General features: G+C 35.6%; 1 protein-coding gene across 4 annotated transcripts in view; it reads right to left on the bottom strand.

Annotated features, from left to right (window-relative positions):
- SMOC2 (SPARC related modular calcium binding 2) overlaps positions 1 to 17,504 on the bottom strand; it is a 260,249-nt gene extending 242,745 nt beyond the window's left edge. For 2 of the 4 annotated variants that reach the window (XM_051998151.1, XM_051998153.1), the window contains exon 1: positions 16,760 to 17,314. In XM_051998151.1, coding sequence (XP_051854111.1) covers positions 16,760 to 16,846 — 87 coding nt within the window. In that variant the 5' untranslated portion in view covers positions 16,847 to 17,314. Of the gene's footprint in view, positions 1 to 16,759; positions 17,315 to 17,422 lie in introns of those variants that run through there. The other 2 variants (XM_051998150.1, XM_051998152.1) reach the window with 2 other exon arrangements.
- Between the last annotated feature and the right edge of the window lie 234 nt (positions 17,505 to 17,738).

Here is a 17,738-nt window from a genome sequence, read left to right as displayed (position 1 = left end):
TGATCACCTTGTAAACAACTTTGTGTTTTGTTAGAGCTGTCAGATTTTTGTTTTCAAATCAGGCACACATGGCCACATGGCCAAAGCCATTCAAATTGTAGAGAGAATGACTGAGTTATATAAAACTAACTTTTCAGTGGAACTGAAAGAGTAGGAGGAGAGAGAGAGAAAGAGAAAGAGAGAGAGAGAGAGAGAGAGAGAGAGAGAGAGAGAGAGAGAGAGAGAGATTATATATATATATATATATATATATATATATATATATATATATAATTTTCCAATTGACAAATAGACAAAAAATATGAACAGATGATTACAGTAATGCTCTAAATTACTTTTGAATTAAGAAATACAAATTAAAACAACTCAAGAGGTACTAACTATCAGATAGGCTAATATGACAGAAAAGGAAAAAAAGAAAAATAAGAAAAGGGATTAGGCCTGGACTATTAATTTCTTAATATAAGGAAGACCCAAAGGAGGAAACTCCCTCTACCAAAGCAGGTCAGCAATTTCTCTTCAACTTATAGTGTTACTGAGTTTTTCAGAGTAGTGAGAGGTAAATATCTTGTCCAGGGTAATACAGCAACTATGGATGTATCAAAAGTAGTACATAAACTCAGGTTCAAGGCCAGCTCTCTACCTATTTCATCATACTTCCTCTCATTGTCCAAGAAAAAACTACCTTAAAATAAGTTTTTGTATGCTGAATTTCACTTTTCCACTACTTTTTATTTTTAAACTGAGTTTATATTTCCCCAAAGAAATATTTAGAAATAAGATGCAGTTTAAAAACATACCAAAAAGTGCAGTGCATTTTTGAGAATCACATTTTTTTTACTTCCTTCAATGCTAGGACAGGGCAAAAATGATGCCAAACCTCACCCATTTTTCCCAGAAAGTTTGTCCTACTTTTTATCTCTGAGCTTTCATTCAATCCCACGTGAACCCAGTTTTTCATTGAAACATAAATGTTTTACATTAGTTTTTTGTTTTTGTTTTTGTTTTTTGTATACTCAAACATATGGCAGTGTCACTGTATGTACTTTTGTTTTTCTTTGTAGAGGATGGGTTCTTAACCTTTATTGTTTCATGGATGCCTTCAGTGATCTAATAATACCTAACCCTTCTCTGAATGTCTTTAAATTCACAAAATAAAATACAGAGGATTAAAAGGAAACTAATTAGATCAAATAACAGTAATAAAAATATTTTAAATATTTAATGAATTTATTTTTAATTAGTTTAATATTTAAAGTGCCTCAGATTAAGAACATTTTCAGCATCATTCAAATAAAAAAAAAGGTATAGTGCTTTTGAGAGCTTTTCCTTGACTTATTTGTTTTCTATCATTCTTATTAATTTTAAAACCCAAGAAGCAAATAGTGGCAATGGAAAAAGAGAGTAACTCATTTTTGCGCCTCTTGGAGGAAAAGAAAAAAGGTACTGTGAAGCTAGATTAAGACTGAGAAGTATCTCAGCTTTATACTAGCAGAGAACACCAACTCCCTGAAAGCCTGGCCCCTAAAATGAAGAAGAATATATGCCAGGCCACAGAAAGCACCACTGGTCACTTAAACCTGAGGAAGTACCAGTTCCTACTGACCAGCAAGATGTGGGGAGAGGAAGTCCACAATCTCAAATGACACAGCATGGTTTCAGGACTGAGAATTAAGAAAGTTCTAGGTTTGAAACCTGACTTTGACATTTGCTTCCTCTGTTGCCCTAGGCAAATCATTTAACCTCTCCTTCAACTGTTAAATAGGGTTTTAAAAAATACTTCTATTACCTATTTTACAGGCTTGTCATGAAAAACAATTTAGATACATAGTACTTTAGTGCCATATAAATATAAGCTATTACTTTTTGTTTTAGCTGCAGAAAAAAAAAGTGTTTCTTACATCCCAAGATGGAACTCTGGATGCATTTTCCTACAGAAATAGTATTTTATCTCTATTTTGATATTATATTACACTTCAGATACATTATGAGTTTTATAGATTTTCCCAGGCTGATCTGAAAATTTAATCACCATGTATCTGTGAGAAAATATGTTTTGAGTGTCAAACTAACTTGCAATGAAACTTATGGGACACAGCCCTCTGGTAAGTTGAGGCTCCTTGTATTTTGATTAAAAAAAAAAAAACATTTCCAAAGAAGTAAAAATTTAAAAAGCTTATCTCTTCTTCGATATTGTATTTCCAATTTTAACTCCCCCATTTCTCTGTCTTTTTTATACAGAAGAAGGTACCATAAATATGTGGGTACATTATAGAGTCATAAATTTTGATCTGAAAATGAGAAAGTCTAGCATAGTTTTTACATTTTACAAATCAGGAAACTGAGGTCTCAGTGGGTAAGTGACTTGCCCAAAATCATTCACAAAGGAACAGAGTCAAGATTTGAATGCAGGACCCTCTAATTCTAAAGCCAGTGATTCCTTTGTAACCACAATCTCCCATGAATCCCCAAGCCCCAATAGGGCTTTTTATGACCTGTATACCTTTTTTTTTTTTTTTTTGTTCATGAAGATGATGTCCATAATTAAACGCAAACTGGAATGCCCATTGATAACACATAAGTGAAATACATGTTAATAAGTAAATAGAAACTAACGTTAAAATATCTTTTATTTCATTTATATGTATATTCAATTCAGCAAAGTAAATCACAGTCTATATGACTGCCCATACTGTGACTATTGTTCATGGATTTTCATAAATCTGCCACAACAAGGCATCCACCCAGCATGTTGAAAACCTTTCTTTTTAACCTGACATTGCATATATATCAATAGTACTTGGGCTGACCATGAGTTATCACTTTCTATGAAACCAATCTATCTTTTTTACTGTTATACATTTCTCTGACATCATATTCTAAGACATATTCTTAACATAAAGTTGGCAAACTAGTTTTTTTTAAAGTCTTGATAAATGTATATCAATATAATTGATTTCTTCTTTTATGCATTCAAAGAAGAAGATTATAGTTTTCACCAGACTGCCAAATAACCCAAAACATAAACTCTCTACTTTAGGTGATATTGTCAGAAACATAGACTATATGCATACACTGGAGAGAAATTCAAACACTTTTTTCCCAGGGTCCTCATAGCCTGTACCCCAATGACAATCCTTTGAAATAATAATTTTCTTGGACTTTGTAGTTGTAATGTAATTACACAAAACCCAATAAAAGCATTCCTTATTTTAATGGGAATAACGGTTTACTGCTTTACACACAGTAGACACTTAAAACATGCTAATATAAATGAATTAAAATAGGTGTCATGCATTGTAAGAGCTGCATTGTGAATCAATATTTTCACACATAATTCAATCAAATCATACCTGAAGTACAATTCAATTAACATTTATTAATGCCTACTCTTGGCACAGCATGCATAAGAGAAGATACAAATTTTAAAGGACAGAATGTTGGACTTACAAAGAACTTCAGAACTCTAGTTTAATTCTAGCATTTTGATCAAGGGCCCAGGGAGAATTTCTGAAAGTTTCAAAGTGATATAGGGGAACTTAGACCCAGTAACATAAAGTACAATATTTGTTATTAGAAAAATGTGGTTTCAAATTCCACCTCTGATATTGGCTGGCTATATATAAATATAAATATATGAATATAAATATATATAAATATATAAATGGTAGGTCATTTAACTTATATGAATCTCAATTTCAGAGAATTAGAATAATAAGACCATCTAGCTCATAGAGTTTTTGTCAGATCCAAATGATATAATTTATATAAACTTCTTTGCAAACTCTAAAATATTTTAAATGTCATTTATTATTATACTACAATGACTTCTTTGATTAAAATCGGTTCTTATTCTCAGGAAATTTACAGTCTGGTAGAAAAATATGACATGTGCACACATAAATATAATATAAAATAATATATAATGTGATTGACAGAAGAGAATACATATTGGTAATGGCTTTTAAAAAGGGAATATTATTATCTTTGGGCATTAAAAGATGTGTAGGAATGTGCTAGGTAAAAGGTCATTCAAGGCACAGGAAATAGTGTGGACAAAGCATTAATGGTGAAAGAATGGTGAAAATGTAGGATGAATCCAGGAAAGTGATGCATCAATGTGAGTATAGAGTATCTGAAAAGAAACTGTATGAAATAAAACCAGAAAGTTATCTGTGACAGGAAATGAAAATTTAGTGGAAAATTAATAGTAGTATAAAAGCTCCAGAACGGACATTAGATTCTTAACTCATAATCAATAGACACACAAAATTATTTAAAACGTAATTGTGTTGCTTCTTTGTGTTTCCAAATTCATAAATGTAAAGAAAATTAGCATAATTTTTGTTTGCTTCCGTTTATATAGTACACCACTTTTTACGTAACTTCCAGTTTGACATATGTACAGCTTGATATGTGATAAAGACTCTGGAGAAATTTTTATCCTTTTAATGAGAGAAGGTTTCTCACCTTTAATAAATGGAAAATCAAGCTGGGAGACTATTTGAAAATTAACAACTTCTTACTTTCATTTCTATTTCATTTCATGGAAATCTAGGTTTGTAAGAGAAAACTCTGAGCATACTTTCAGTAAGCAAATCCCCATTTCTTTCAGTGACATGGGGAACAGAATAAGGTGGTAGAATAGAAAGGAAGCTAAAAGATGGTATTGGTAAATATGGATGGGGCCAAGGAATGGTAATGATAAATAAGTGGGGCTAATGAGGTTGTTTTGTGTTTTTTTTGTTGTTGTTTTTTAATCAAGATTCTCAGTTGTTTGTGCTGAGGAATTCTTATGTGTTTTCAAATCATTCTAATACAAGATCAATAAAAGGCTATATAGAACAGGGAGGTAGCTAATTAACTCTTCAAATGAGGCATTATTTCCATAAAACCATATTTGAAGTCTCTATGGGAAAAGGTTTAGTGAAAAGATGATTTTGAAACCCTTACACAGTGTTCAGATTTGTAGCAGCTAAATCCTTTCAGGTCAAAATCCATCATAAATTCTGACATGCTTGAGAATGGCCATCCCTTGAGAACACTGAAACATAGTCCTATAAATTTAGCAGCGAAAATAAATTAAGTCATCTCTTTAAATAAAATCTGATTCATTGAATGAACTTAAATTGCGGGGAAAGAAAATAGCACGCAAAATCAATCAAGCTAATGTTTCGACAGAGAATCTTTTAATAATCCTCCAGGGTAAGAGAGAGACAGATTAAAAAGAAAAATGAAAGAAAGTAGGAAAGAAAGAAAGAAAGAAAGAAAGAAAGAAAGAAAGAAAGAAAGAAAGAAAGAAAGAAAGAAAGAAAGAAAGAAAGAAAGAAAGAGAGAAAGAGAGAGAGAGAAAAGGGAAGGAAGGAAGGAAGAAAAAGAAAAGGGAAGGAAGGAAGGAAGGAAGGAAGGAAGGAAGGAAGGAAGGAAGGAAGGAAGGAAGGAAGGAAGGAAGGAAGGAAGGAAGGAAGAAAAAGAAAAGGGAAGGAAGGAAGGAAGGAAGAAAGAAGGAAGTTCAGCATTAGCACCAGAAAATCTTTTTCTTGACCATATTTTGTATGTCTTATATTGAATCTGGGAATCTTTGTGTTTGTAACTAAAATGATTAGATTTTTTTTTTAATAGGCTAGTTCTAATGTTTCTTTATTCCACACATTTGCATCATGTATCCTATTAAATCCAACATTTAAACTTTGAAAGATGGACATGAAAACTGAGATCAAATGCTATGATATGGAGTTGGTGTTTGCATCCCAGATGTCAGTGACATGAATAGTGGGGCTTTCAGGTGCATGGCTCATCTCCAAATCCCACCCTTCATAACCCCTCCCCAAAATCAGAAGAGATGATGTTTGTTCTTGGGCTCCCTCCTGTGGTAGAATCAGGAAATACTAGGTAAAATCATTTCCAAAAAAGTTAGTTGTCAGGCTTCTCAACTACAAGCTGAATGATAGCACCTGGGTATTTCAGGCAGTATATAAAAGGATATTATGAAGACAGGTAGAAATAAAAGCCAAGAATGGGGGAAATAGTCTTGACTCCACCTGGATTATATCTCTGAATAAAAGAAAGATCTATCCTTGGCAACTGCCTCCAAGAGGTAAATCTTTTAAGTATAGAGAACTGATTATCATAAGCACATATCCGTGTATCTGGCAAAGTTATAACTTATAATAGACATGTATGTTCAGGTCAGAGCTGCTGCTCACTTTCCTTACCCTGAGGTGTTTACTAAAACCTTAAATATATACATACTGAATATAACCCTACCTGGCAGGGAAGGATATCTGTCATGAGGACAAATGAGATAATATTTATAAAATTGCCATGAGCTTTGGGAGAAAAAAATAGAATGTAAGCCTGAGATATATTACCCCCAGAGACTTATTGTTATGCTACATTCTAAAAAAGATTGTTTTAAGCAAGAAAGAAAATATGAGAGAAATGGTAACAAGGTTTCCTATATTTGTAGCTGGTTGAAAAACAGTATACAGAGTTGTAACCAAGGTAGGGTGACTGGCACTTTATTCCAAGGCACTGAAACTTGCAAGGTGCTGATCATCTTCCTGAGGGTGTTTCCTAAGACACATGTACCTATATACATTTCTAGTGACGACACTCTAAATGATATACTCCTCAACACCTCTCTCCCTCAGTATCATCTTAAAGTATACTACCACCTATGATGACCATTGCATAAGGCCTTGGTCCCTTCTTCAGCTAAAAGAATCAAATTTTCTCAGCAGCAGCAAGTCCCTCCAAAAGTACAGAAATCTCAGTGTCCCATAGATTGCTTCTCTTCCTAAAAGACCATAATCCAGGTGAATCAATCACTGTGGCCCCAGTCACAAAATTTCTATGGACAGACCAAAACTAAATAAATGTAACTTGATGGAAACAAATATTTTGTACTTAGTTCAAAAATAACTACAAAAACATAGGTTTGGAGATATATGATTTTATAACACAAGAAAAAGAACTATAGGCTTTAGAGGTCTACAAACAAAACATGGGTCAACAATGTAAAATGACTACTCTTTCAGGGTACAGTAAGAGAAGTAAAGCATCCAGAACAGGAAAGCTAACCTTTCCCCTAAACTCATATATAATTCATCATCTAACCATGACTTGAATATTACCTTTACTCAGACCTGGCCTCCATATTTTAAAAGGGATACTGAAGACTATCAGAGGAAGGCAAACAGAATCTCAAAATAATGCTATACTAAGAATGGTAGAAAGATCTTGGAATACTGAAACTGGATAAAACACAAAATAGAGGCATTGTAACTGCCTCATCTGTGAAAGGGTGCATGATGAAAAAGGCATTTGATTAATCAATATATCTAAAATAAAATCTTGATATAAGCAATGTTTTCAGCTCTGATTTCAGCTCAATATAAGGCAGAACTTTCTAACAATTAGAATTGCCCAAAAATATCCAATCAGATACTACATAGACACTTGTCAGAGATGCTATGGCTCTTGAGTCAGAGGACTTGGATTCCAATACTGCCTCTGATACTTAAGACCTTAATGAACTTGGGCAAATCATTTAAGGTCCCTGAATTTATAAGATCTATAAAATCTATAAAATGAGATAGCCTCTGAAGTTTCTTCCAGTTTCAGAGCTAAGATCACAAGGTTGGAAATATCATAATTTTGAGTTCATCTGGTCCAACTCCTTCATTTTCCACTGCAGAAACTGTGGTAAACAGAGGTTAGTTGATCAGACCATCAACACATTAAAGTGATTCTGTAACCTGTTCTAACTTCATGATTTTATGATTTTAAAACTACATAAAAATCCAGACAAGCTGATAGATTTAATGACCATATCTTGTTGTATGGGGTACAAGATTAATGTTCCTTAGAACAAATCTTTAATAAATTATATTATCACAAAACTCCAGTATATTATTTTCACTTAACCCACCTAGATTTTCTGACCAGAAGTTATAAAGTCACATGTGCTTTTCCAATGGTGACTGATTCTAAATGGCCAATTTCTGTTTCTTACAAAAAGTGCATGACTTAATTTTTGTATTTGTTGTGAGACAGAATAGTTAGGGAGGCTGGAAAGAGGGAGTGTAAAAACCTAAGTTTGAATTTAGAATTCTCTGGTTTTGTAGCCATGGATCAGTCAGCCTCTGTGAGACTCCTTTGGGAAAATGGGAAAAAGACTGACATTCTAGGGTTCCTGTCAGGATTAAATGGACTGATATATTTGAAAGTACTATATAAATTGTAAAGGCTCTAAGTGGAGCAAGGAGTGGCAGTAACACAAAAGGTGAGTACTCTTGTCTTTTTTAGTAGCTAACATTTAAAAATAATTTTTAGTGTTAATAGCCCATGTCTGACAAGGAACCATTTTATTAAGGAGAAAAACTACTTGTTTTTTGTTTGGGAATGCCTAACTCTAGCAATGAAGGAATATTTCCAGTTAAAGATTGGCCAAAAAGAAATAGGGAGTGTGACAAGTATATTCTTTGATGCTATTTTATCTTAACTTTCATTTCAATCAATATGAAATTATGTTTTAAATATATATGTATTATCAAACATTTAATTTTATTTCATTTTGAGACAGTTATCATGAGAAAATAATGTGTTTGGTTTATTTGGGGTGGGTTTTTTTTTACATTTTATTGAAGAAAAAGATTTGTGGGAAACAATCCTTGTTTTTCAATGCCTCATTATCAAGAAACTATTCTCAAAACCTTCAAAAGTTTTTGCTTTGTTCTAAAACTGCTGAATATCAGAAAATAAGAGGAAACCATGTTTGTTACTTAGCTTCCCTAAAACTGTTTTGATTACTTGAATACTTAAAGTCCACAAAGGCCCAGGTGCTCCTCCATTATATGAAGAGATGTAATACTGAAAATGTCTACTGTATTTTAAATGCTCTACAAGAATCTCAGTGTTATCTAAGCTTTTGAGATTCAATTTAATTCACATTTGACATTTTGTAGAGCATACTTAAATTAAGTCTTTACGAAGGAAACTTTTTGCTAAAGGCTTCATAATACAGTATAGTTTTTAAACAAAAGAAAAATGGAATAATGTTCAGAAGATCTATAGCTTACTTAGGTTATAGATTTGCAATGTTTCTCTGTTGGAGACAGCTTATCTGTTGGATCATCTCAATGACTAGGAATGGGTGGATCCTCTGTGGTGAATTTATCAGATGACATGTACAAGAGTCTCATGGGATGGGCAGGTATAGATGGATTGAAATCTGCATCATTAGAAAAAATGCCAATATCCAAGCTAAAAATGTATTGGAATATTAAACTATTATTTTAATCTCAAACATATATGGGCAAGTTCCCTAGGGAAAGTTTATTTACAGAAAGTCTGCAGAAATAGCATGTATATTGTTTCAAGCTTATCTAGGTGGTACTCTGAATAGAGTACTGGGCCTTGATACAGAAAGACATATCTCTTCTTAGGTTCAAATCTGACCTCAGACACTTAGGAGGTAGGGCACCCTAGACAAGTCACTTCACCCTGTTTGCCTCAGTTTCCTCATCTGTAAAATGATCTGGAGAAGGAAATGGCAAACTACTCCAGGGTCTTTACCAAGAAAACCTCAGATGGGTGATGAAGAGTCAGATGCAAACGAAATATAACTGACTAAAAGTTTTAATCTATAAATGGCAAGAGTAGTCATAAAGTAAAGTAAGGGAATTACTTGATTTGTCAAAAGACAGAAGAAATCAATGGACAAACATGAGCAAAGAAGTATAAATCCAATCTCAGGTCAGGAAAAAAAAATCAGTCCTTGTCCAAAAAGGGAATTGAGCAATGCATTATATAACTTATAAAGTGTTAAATTAGTTTCTAGAAGTATTTATGAATAGGAAAGATATGATATATTTGGAAATAAGCTGATGAAACTGACCTCTGAAGTACAGATTAGTGTCACTAATAATCTGCAAATTTTTAATATTTTGGGCTTAAAAGGAAATTTAAAGATCAATAGTAATGTTATTTCTCATTTTAGTAGTATACTCACTTCTCAAAATATTTTGAAAACAGAGAAATTATTTCACTATTTTGAGAGATAATGTGATACTGTGGATAGAGTGCTAAACTGGGACTCAAGAAGACTTGTTCAAACCCTGCTTTAGATACTTTTTTTATTACCAAGTCATTTAAACTCTCTTAGTCATATTTTTCACAGATGATAATAATATTGCCTATCTCATAGGGTTGTTGTGAGGATGAAATGAGATAATTCCTGCAAACTACTTTGTAAAAAGGACTAGCTAACTGACTAGTAGTAAGAATAGGAGTAGGAGTAGAAGTAGGAGTAGGAATAGGAGTAGGAGTAGGAGTGGAAGAAGAAGAAAAAAGAGGAAGAGGAAAATGAAGAAGAGGAGTGGTGGCAGTAATAGTAGCTGTAGTGGTGGTGATAGTGGTGTTAGTAATAGTGGTAGTAGTACTAGTACTAGTAGTAATAGTGGTGGTAATGGTGGTAGTAGTAGTAGCAGTTGTAGTGTAATGGTAGTGGTGATAGCAGCAGCAGCAACAATAACAGTAGTAGTACTAGTACAAGCAGGAATAAAAGAAATGTTATCAAAGAAGAGATGGAAGTGACACAGAGGAACAGCTTGATGCAGTAGATATTTTCAAGTCAAGAAAATTAGGGTTCAAATTTAACTTTGACAACGGTTTGACACTCAATTTCCTCAACTGTAAAAGGAAAACGCTGAGCCAGAAGTGTCTTCACTCTCTAAAACTGTGATCTGTGATCCTATGATGTCTCAATATACCTTCCAGAGACACAAGGAATGAGTAAACAATTGCCTCTATTGTTTCTACATGGCAGCTAAGGATGAAGGTGAATTCTCATCCCTTAGGTAAATACATTCAAGTTTTCTTTGTCCAAATTTGGACTATAATCTTCAGGACAGAAAATTTCGATGAATATCTTCTGTGGGATAGGTCGAGTTTTAATCATTTTATTTAACAGGTTTTTATGAGTTCCTACCTTTATCAGTACCATCATCATCAACAACCAATCAAATGTTCACCCATTAATAAATTTTAAGCATCTTTAGCATTGACTTGGAAATTACTAACTATCTTTATGAAATTATGGTCTGGTCACTGAATTTATCCAGGACATTCAGAAATCTTTTCTTTGCAACAGAAAAGAAAAATCACCCTGTTTTCTGGAAGAAAGAATATATGGTCTTGTTAATCACATGGAGGAATTCTAATTTCTTTTTCTGAGCCTAAAGCTAGCAGATAAGGGACCTTCAATTGCTTCGAATTCTCTGATCATTAAAGAAAGTGAAATGCAAATAAAGCAAACAACCCAACCTAAATGAGGTCACTTTATGTACTTAGGGCTTCTTTTTCTTCCTTTTTAAATTTTTTTTCTTGTTAAACTGATAAACGGGTTCTTTAAGAACTAACAGAAATACAGTTTCATAGCCACTGATATGTAATTGTTGTAATAGATTATCCTAATGATGCTGTACTAAAGTGATTTGAACCACTGATCAAACATATCACAGATTATTTGTATTTACCTATGACTCTTCCTGCCTTCCTAAAAAACTTCATTATTATTTGAAGATTCTTTGCCAGCAACCTCAAATGTTAAAATTTCTTCTACTCAAAAATGCTTCTCATTTAATAATATTTCAATTTGTGAGGTTGAAAATGTTACTTTTAACTATCTTATTATTATATAATTAACTATAAGATATTAACTATCTTATCATTCTCTTTGGATTTCACTACAGTTTTTGCCCTAGTCTCTTGAAGCCTGAAGCTAAAGGACTGCTAGACAATTTTTCTTTATTTATTTATTTTTCTTTTAGAATCTTCATTTCAGTATGGATGAAATTAGGAATTGACAAAACAATCTCACTCTCATGTCTATATTTAAATGATCTATAGTAAAATAAATTCAAAATTTAAAACTATTAGAACTTAAAACTGGATTGGTAAAATTTAATGGTCACATACTCCAACTCTCCTATCAGAGATGTGATTGTAACCTAATTTTAGGCTGCAACAATTTAAATGGCTTGTCCAAAGTCACACAATCTTCTTGATTCCCAAGTCCAACAACCTATCTACTATGCCATACTAGTGACAGTTGTCAGCTGATGATTTAGCTCTTGTATTGAGCAAAACACAATGTATGGTATTCTATGTGTAAATCAGATCTCAGAGGTTCCATTCTCTACTATTAGCTCCCAGTCCTCAAGTGTGAGTTGTCTTAAAGATTTATTTTGATGGAGAATTCCTGAACCACACATTATTGTCAGAGCTGCTCTAACCCCAGTGCCCATTTGCTGCCTGATCCTGTTAGGATCTGGAGCTGCTTATGTTTTATTTATGGTCTTGGTTTCAAGTCAAAATTAAAGCAACTCTTTGAAATGTTTGGGTTTGGAGACGCCATCTAAGTGGGTTTCTAAGTTGCAAAGTGTTGATTGTGTTTAGTTTCCTTCTGCTCTACTACCTTAGTGGTACATTTCACACCAGTGACTAAAATAGTCTATTCAGGGTACTGAATACTGCAAAGCACATGCAATGAGACAAGCATAGAGGGGAAAACCACATTAGTTCCCTAAAACATTTAACTTCTAATGAAAGAAATCGTTAAAGAGACTGATGGCTATACTTCAAAGAGCAATTTCCTCAGAAATGGAAAAGTATTTTTTTTCTTTCTGCTTCATCAAGATCAATATTAGATCTCCCAGTCAAACTGCCACATGGGTTTGGCCCAGAATAGAAGAAAGTACTTTTAATTCTTTTATGTATATTTAGATCGATAGTATCCATTTCTCGGTCTTTCTTGGACATAGATGAATATAAATAGGTTGACAACAATTGTTTTAATTATTTAGTATTCAGATGGATCATATGTTTCATTCAGGATAGTGGCACATAGAATCAAAAAAGCATGATAGTGTCAGTATGAGAAGTTTCTGAAATAGTCAACCAGTAGAATCTTGAGAACAAAAGCAGAAAGTAAAAAAAAAAAAAAATGGACGTTTACTCAAAATGAAATAGCAAAGGATAAGGTGAAGAACTAAAGGTCATTATTGATCCAATTATAAAATTCACCACTTACTCTTAATTACCCTCAAAAACTTCCGAAGGAACATATATCATGTATTGTTATCCCCTTTTCCTCAGTGCAAAAACTGAAATATGAGAATTGGATCAATTAAAATTAGAATGTGAACGGCTTTGATCTTACCCCAATACTCATCTCATACAATAGTAGTTTCTCTATTTTGTTCTTTGGGAAAGATTAAAAGAAAGTGTGATTAACAAGAGCCCTTTAAAGTAATTCCTTAGTCCACCAAGAGTATCAAAATGAAACAAATCATTTGTCAACATGAAAAATTGATATTGCCTAATCCTAGAATGAGTCACTGACTGTTAGTATGAAAAGATGCTCTCTGCTTATGCTGTCTTTCTACATGCTCAGTAAGAAAAAAGGGGACTTCCTGAGGAAAACCAAAATGTTTAGATTTCATGTAGAGTAACTCACATAACTACAAATGAATACATGATCAAATTCAGTGATAGACTCTAAAAGCTTCATATTCCTTGGCATGGCACATTATGTATTTGAAAACAAAGAGGGACTGTGAAGTAGTAAGGGTTGCATCATTGGTAGGATCTAGCCTTTGACAAATTTTTCATTCTCAGAGGAGGCTGACTTTCTTTTACTAGGTAATGAGAAATGAGTGATCCAGAAAGGAATAGATAAATCATCAAGCTCCACTTGCCACCCTCAATTTGCCTAAACTACACCCTGATACAAATATAGATAAATATGAAATGTAATGTTTTCAAGACTTTTGGTTGGATGCATGTACACGCTCTCTACAAGCAAACAGAATATTTTTCCCAGGATACATCAGTGTGGGATTAGTTACATCACAGGGTCTTTACGTATTTTACATGGACTATGTTACAGTTGATGGCATCCTGCTGGAGATCCAAAGAAACTGCCTTAAGAGTATGCCATCTCTTTGAATGAACGCCTCTAAAAAGTTCATCAAAAATACCCCATATCTTGATGCAAAGAGATGATCACTCTCCCAATATTTCTGATGGCCAAGTAATAAAATCTCTGTCCCAAATGATTTGTTTACTAATTATTTATCCATATTGGTAGAGCACCAGTTCTGGAATTAGAAGGACCTGAGTATAAATCCAGCTGTTTGACCCTGGGCAAGTCAACCCCCATTCCCTCAACAACAAAAAAAAGAAAGAAAGAAAGAAAAATAATAAGGATACAAAACTAAATTTTCCATCTATCCCCTGAATCAATAAATCATTTATTTATTTTTTAAAAATCTTAGTATAGTAAAAGTTTTAGGGTGGCAAAATTTTATGCTTTAAAAAAAATGATACAATTTAGGAGGTACTTTCAACTTTATTAAAGAAATCCCATGAAAACCCTATCAATCCTAATCTTCAAACACACACATATACACAAAAGCCTATAGCAACTTTTAAGAACCCTCCTCTCTCCACCTGCCACCCAATAACTATGGAGAGGGGGAGAGAAACTTGTAATACAGCTAGGTTTGATATACTTAGAAAAAGAAAAAAATACATGTTAGCAATTATTTGATTCTGTTTTTCCATCATGAATCAAACAACATTGGAATATCTCACAGGGCCCTGGAGTATTCTTTTTACTTTAAAAAAAAAAGCAGAAAGTAGAAGAAGTGACCTGCTGCTGAGTAGCTGATGTTGCACGGCTATAATCTCCTTAGTGGTCTGGTTTCATGAGAATTCACCTAGTCTGCTGATTACAGTGTAAAGCCAACAATCTCCTAACAATCCTAACAGTGAAATTTTGGACATCTTTTCTTTTTCTCTCAGTGCTCTCACTAGTTTTTGCTATCATGTTTTTGGTGAGGAAAGGGAACACTATGATCTTCAATTCAATCTATGAATTGAATACATATACATTTATATAATATATACATATATATTCCAACTTAATTAACTTGCTTTTATCTGGGTGATGAAATGATAGTCAAGTGGTCTGCATATGAAACCTTGTTTTTAATGGTTTTAATTAGCAATTTATAATCTCCAGTCTTTTGAACTCTTGGGCTACAAAACAGGTACTAGGGACCTCTTGTGAAGAATTTTAGGTATGAACAATCAAACTCACTAACTTTTTAACTCTCTCTTAAAAAAAAAAAAAAACCTCATACAAATGCTTTATACTTGCTGAAAAGTAGAATTTGAAAACAGCTCATTTCACAACTGTCCTTATTTTTAATATAATAAACACCTTTAGGACACATCCCTCACCACTTAAAAGCTGCTCTCTACAAGAGGTGTTCTCTCTACCTTCGTGTTTTCTCAAGCACTTGTTTAAAAACACATCTAAGTGGAATGTTTTTATTTCTGCAGATTGCATTAATTATAGCTTTGCAAACACTGCAAGCGCCGCAAGAAGACTGAACTGAGCCATTAGCTGCAAACCTCAGGTCTTGGCTAGGGAAAGGTTTATGGTTTATTTAGCAATCCTAATGAATTGGCTCACCCATCCCCTATACATAGCTCTGCCTCTGGCATAAGGTGCTGGACACAGCCAGAGACTGTCTCATAGAAGCTTGCAGTTGAGAAGAAAAAAATATATAGTGGTCAACCACGGATGACCCACACATTTGGGAGAGCTGCTTCAATGCAGGATTTTTGCCCTAGCTAGGGAAATAAACCTAAGGATGGATTCAAGCCCAGGAGACTTAAGGCTAACCTCATACTTAAACTGCTTTCTCCCTTAGCCTTTCCCAGAGAGGGAGGACAAATTAAAACAACTTGTTCTATTATGCTGAAGTTCAGAGAGAAAATAATATTCATTCTTTCTTATTTTCTGACCCATCGCTTCCATCCCGTCCACCCCCACCCTCAGTTCCGTGGTCCCTGGGAGAGTAAGAATTACCAATGCTAGTTCTCCCCATCCAACAAAGGTCAAATGGAGGGAATAGATGAGGCGGGAGTGAGATGGGATAGGGTGGGGTAAAGGGGACAAAAACCAGGGAATGGGGTGCAAACGTTCCCGCTTCAGAAGTCAGGTGGGTTTCCCCAAGTTCTGTCGAGTTGGACTGACAGTCCCGAAGCTGCCTGTCAGCTAGGACCAGCATAGTTCATCACCCTCAAACAACACAACTTTTCTTTTATTCCTTTTTATCCATTTTTCCTGTCGGTCCATGAAGTCCACAAGCCCAAGAGTCGAATTCTGCAACATTCAGCCCACTCACCCAATTCTCAATCCTCTGGGATTTTAAGCACGAGGGGGGACTCCCGGATCCCCAGCATTTCAGACCACAGCGCAATATACAAGATATACAAGTGACTGTTCTGCCCCAGGGTCTCTGAAAAGAAGTTAACAGGGATGCGAAACTGTCACTTTATCAAGCCACCCAATTCAGAGGGGAAAGAGAAATAGGATAATAAAGACACCCTAAGAAGACGCGCGGTTGCCGATGTCGTTAGCTCTGCGAACCAACCTGTTCCGAGGTTAGGGAAAAGGAAGGAGAGCAATTTGGCTGGGAGGGGACAGAGGGCGCACGGGGCAGTGAGAGAGAAGCGCGGGCTAGGGGAGAGAGGGCAGTCTTGGGCGTGCGCTCCTGCGGACCCAAGGGTCACCCCTAGTGCCGCCGGCCGAAACAGCTTGGAGTAGTAGCCTTCTGGGTCTGCCGGCGAAAGGGAGGGAGGAAGATAGAGAAGAGAAGAGGCACCTCCTTGGGCTTACCGTGAGAGCGGAGAACTTCTGTGCCGGGACCAGTAGGAGCAACTCCGGGAGCAGCAGCAGCAGCCACCAAACTTTGGGGAACAACATCCTGATCCGGAGCGGAGACGTACACAGACAGACACGCGCGCACAGATGCACACACACATACACAGAGAGAGAGGGAGAAAGGCACGCACGGGCCTTGACAGGGTGCAACACAGAGAGACTTTTGCCCGGCGGTCTCACTGCTCTTCCCTAAGCCCCTTGGCTCCTTCTTTTCTCGAATCTCCTTGCTAGGCTGGAGAGAAAGCGGAACCGAGAGCGATCCTCCTCCTCTGCGCCTGGGTTAGGGCTGAGATCTGCTTTTTCTTTTGCCCCCTCTGAAATTTGGGCTGGGCTGAGGAGAGGGGCTGAGGGGGAGGGGTGGGGGAGATGCAACTGCTGCTTCCTTTATTCTCTCTTCCCACCCCCCCCTCCTTGCTGTTTGGATTTTATAACCTCCCCCTCCGGGCACGGAGAGATATCTCCCGAGTCCTTTTTTCTACTTCCTTCACTTCTGACAGATCTTCTCTGAAACTTCCAGGATCCTCCTTCTTTCGCCCACACCCCCCACCACCACACACCCCTTTTCGCTCGGATTCCACCCTTTACCCCCTCCCACCACCACCCCATCCACCACCATACTTCAGCTCCACCTTCCTTGCTGGCTTCCTAGGCTGCCACTGCTCTCAGCTCCCTTATCAGATCAGATGCTGCGGCTGCCTCCTAGCTCAGGTTGAAAGTCTTCTTTAGCTGAGATCTTTGCTCATAGATTGCAAAGGGCAGAGCAAAAAGAAGAGAGGTGGTTTAAAACTTATGGAGGTATGTGTATGTATATGTGTTTACATATAAATTCTCACTGCCCCCATCTTTGTCATTGCCTACAATGAAAGGTCATCACTCTTACCCCCTACTGTCAGCTCCCCCTACACACACACACACACACACACACACACACACA

Source organism: Antechinus flavipes, chromosome 4, assembly GCF_016432865.1.
Source record: "Antechinus flavipes isolate AdamAnt ecotype Samford, QLD, Australia chromosome 4, AdamAnt_v2, whole genome shotgun sequence".
In the NCBI taxonomy this organism is placed as follows: Eukaryota; Metazoa; Chordata; class Mammalia; order Dasyuromorphia; family Dasyuridae; genus Antechinus; species Antechinus flavipes.
The sequence above is the reverse complement of the archived record's forward strand: the minus strand, read 5'-3'. Positions and strand labels throughout refer to the sequence as shown.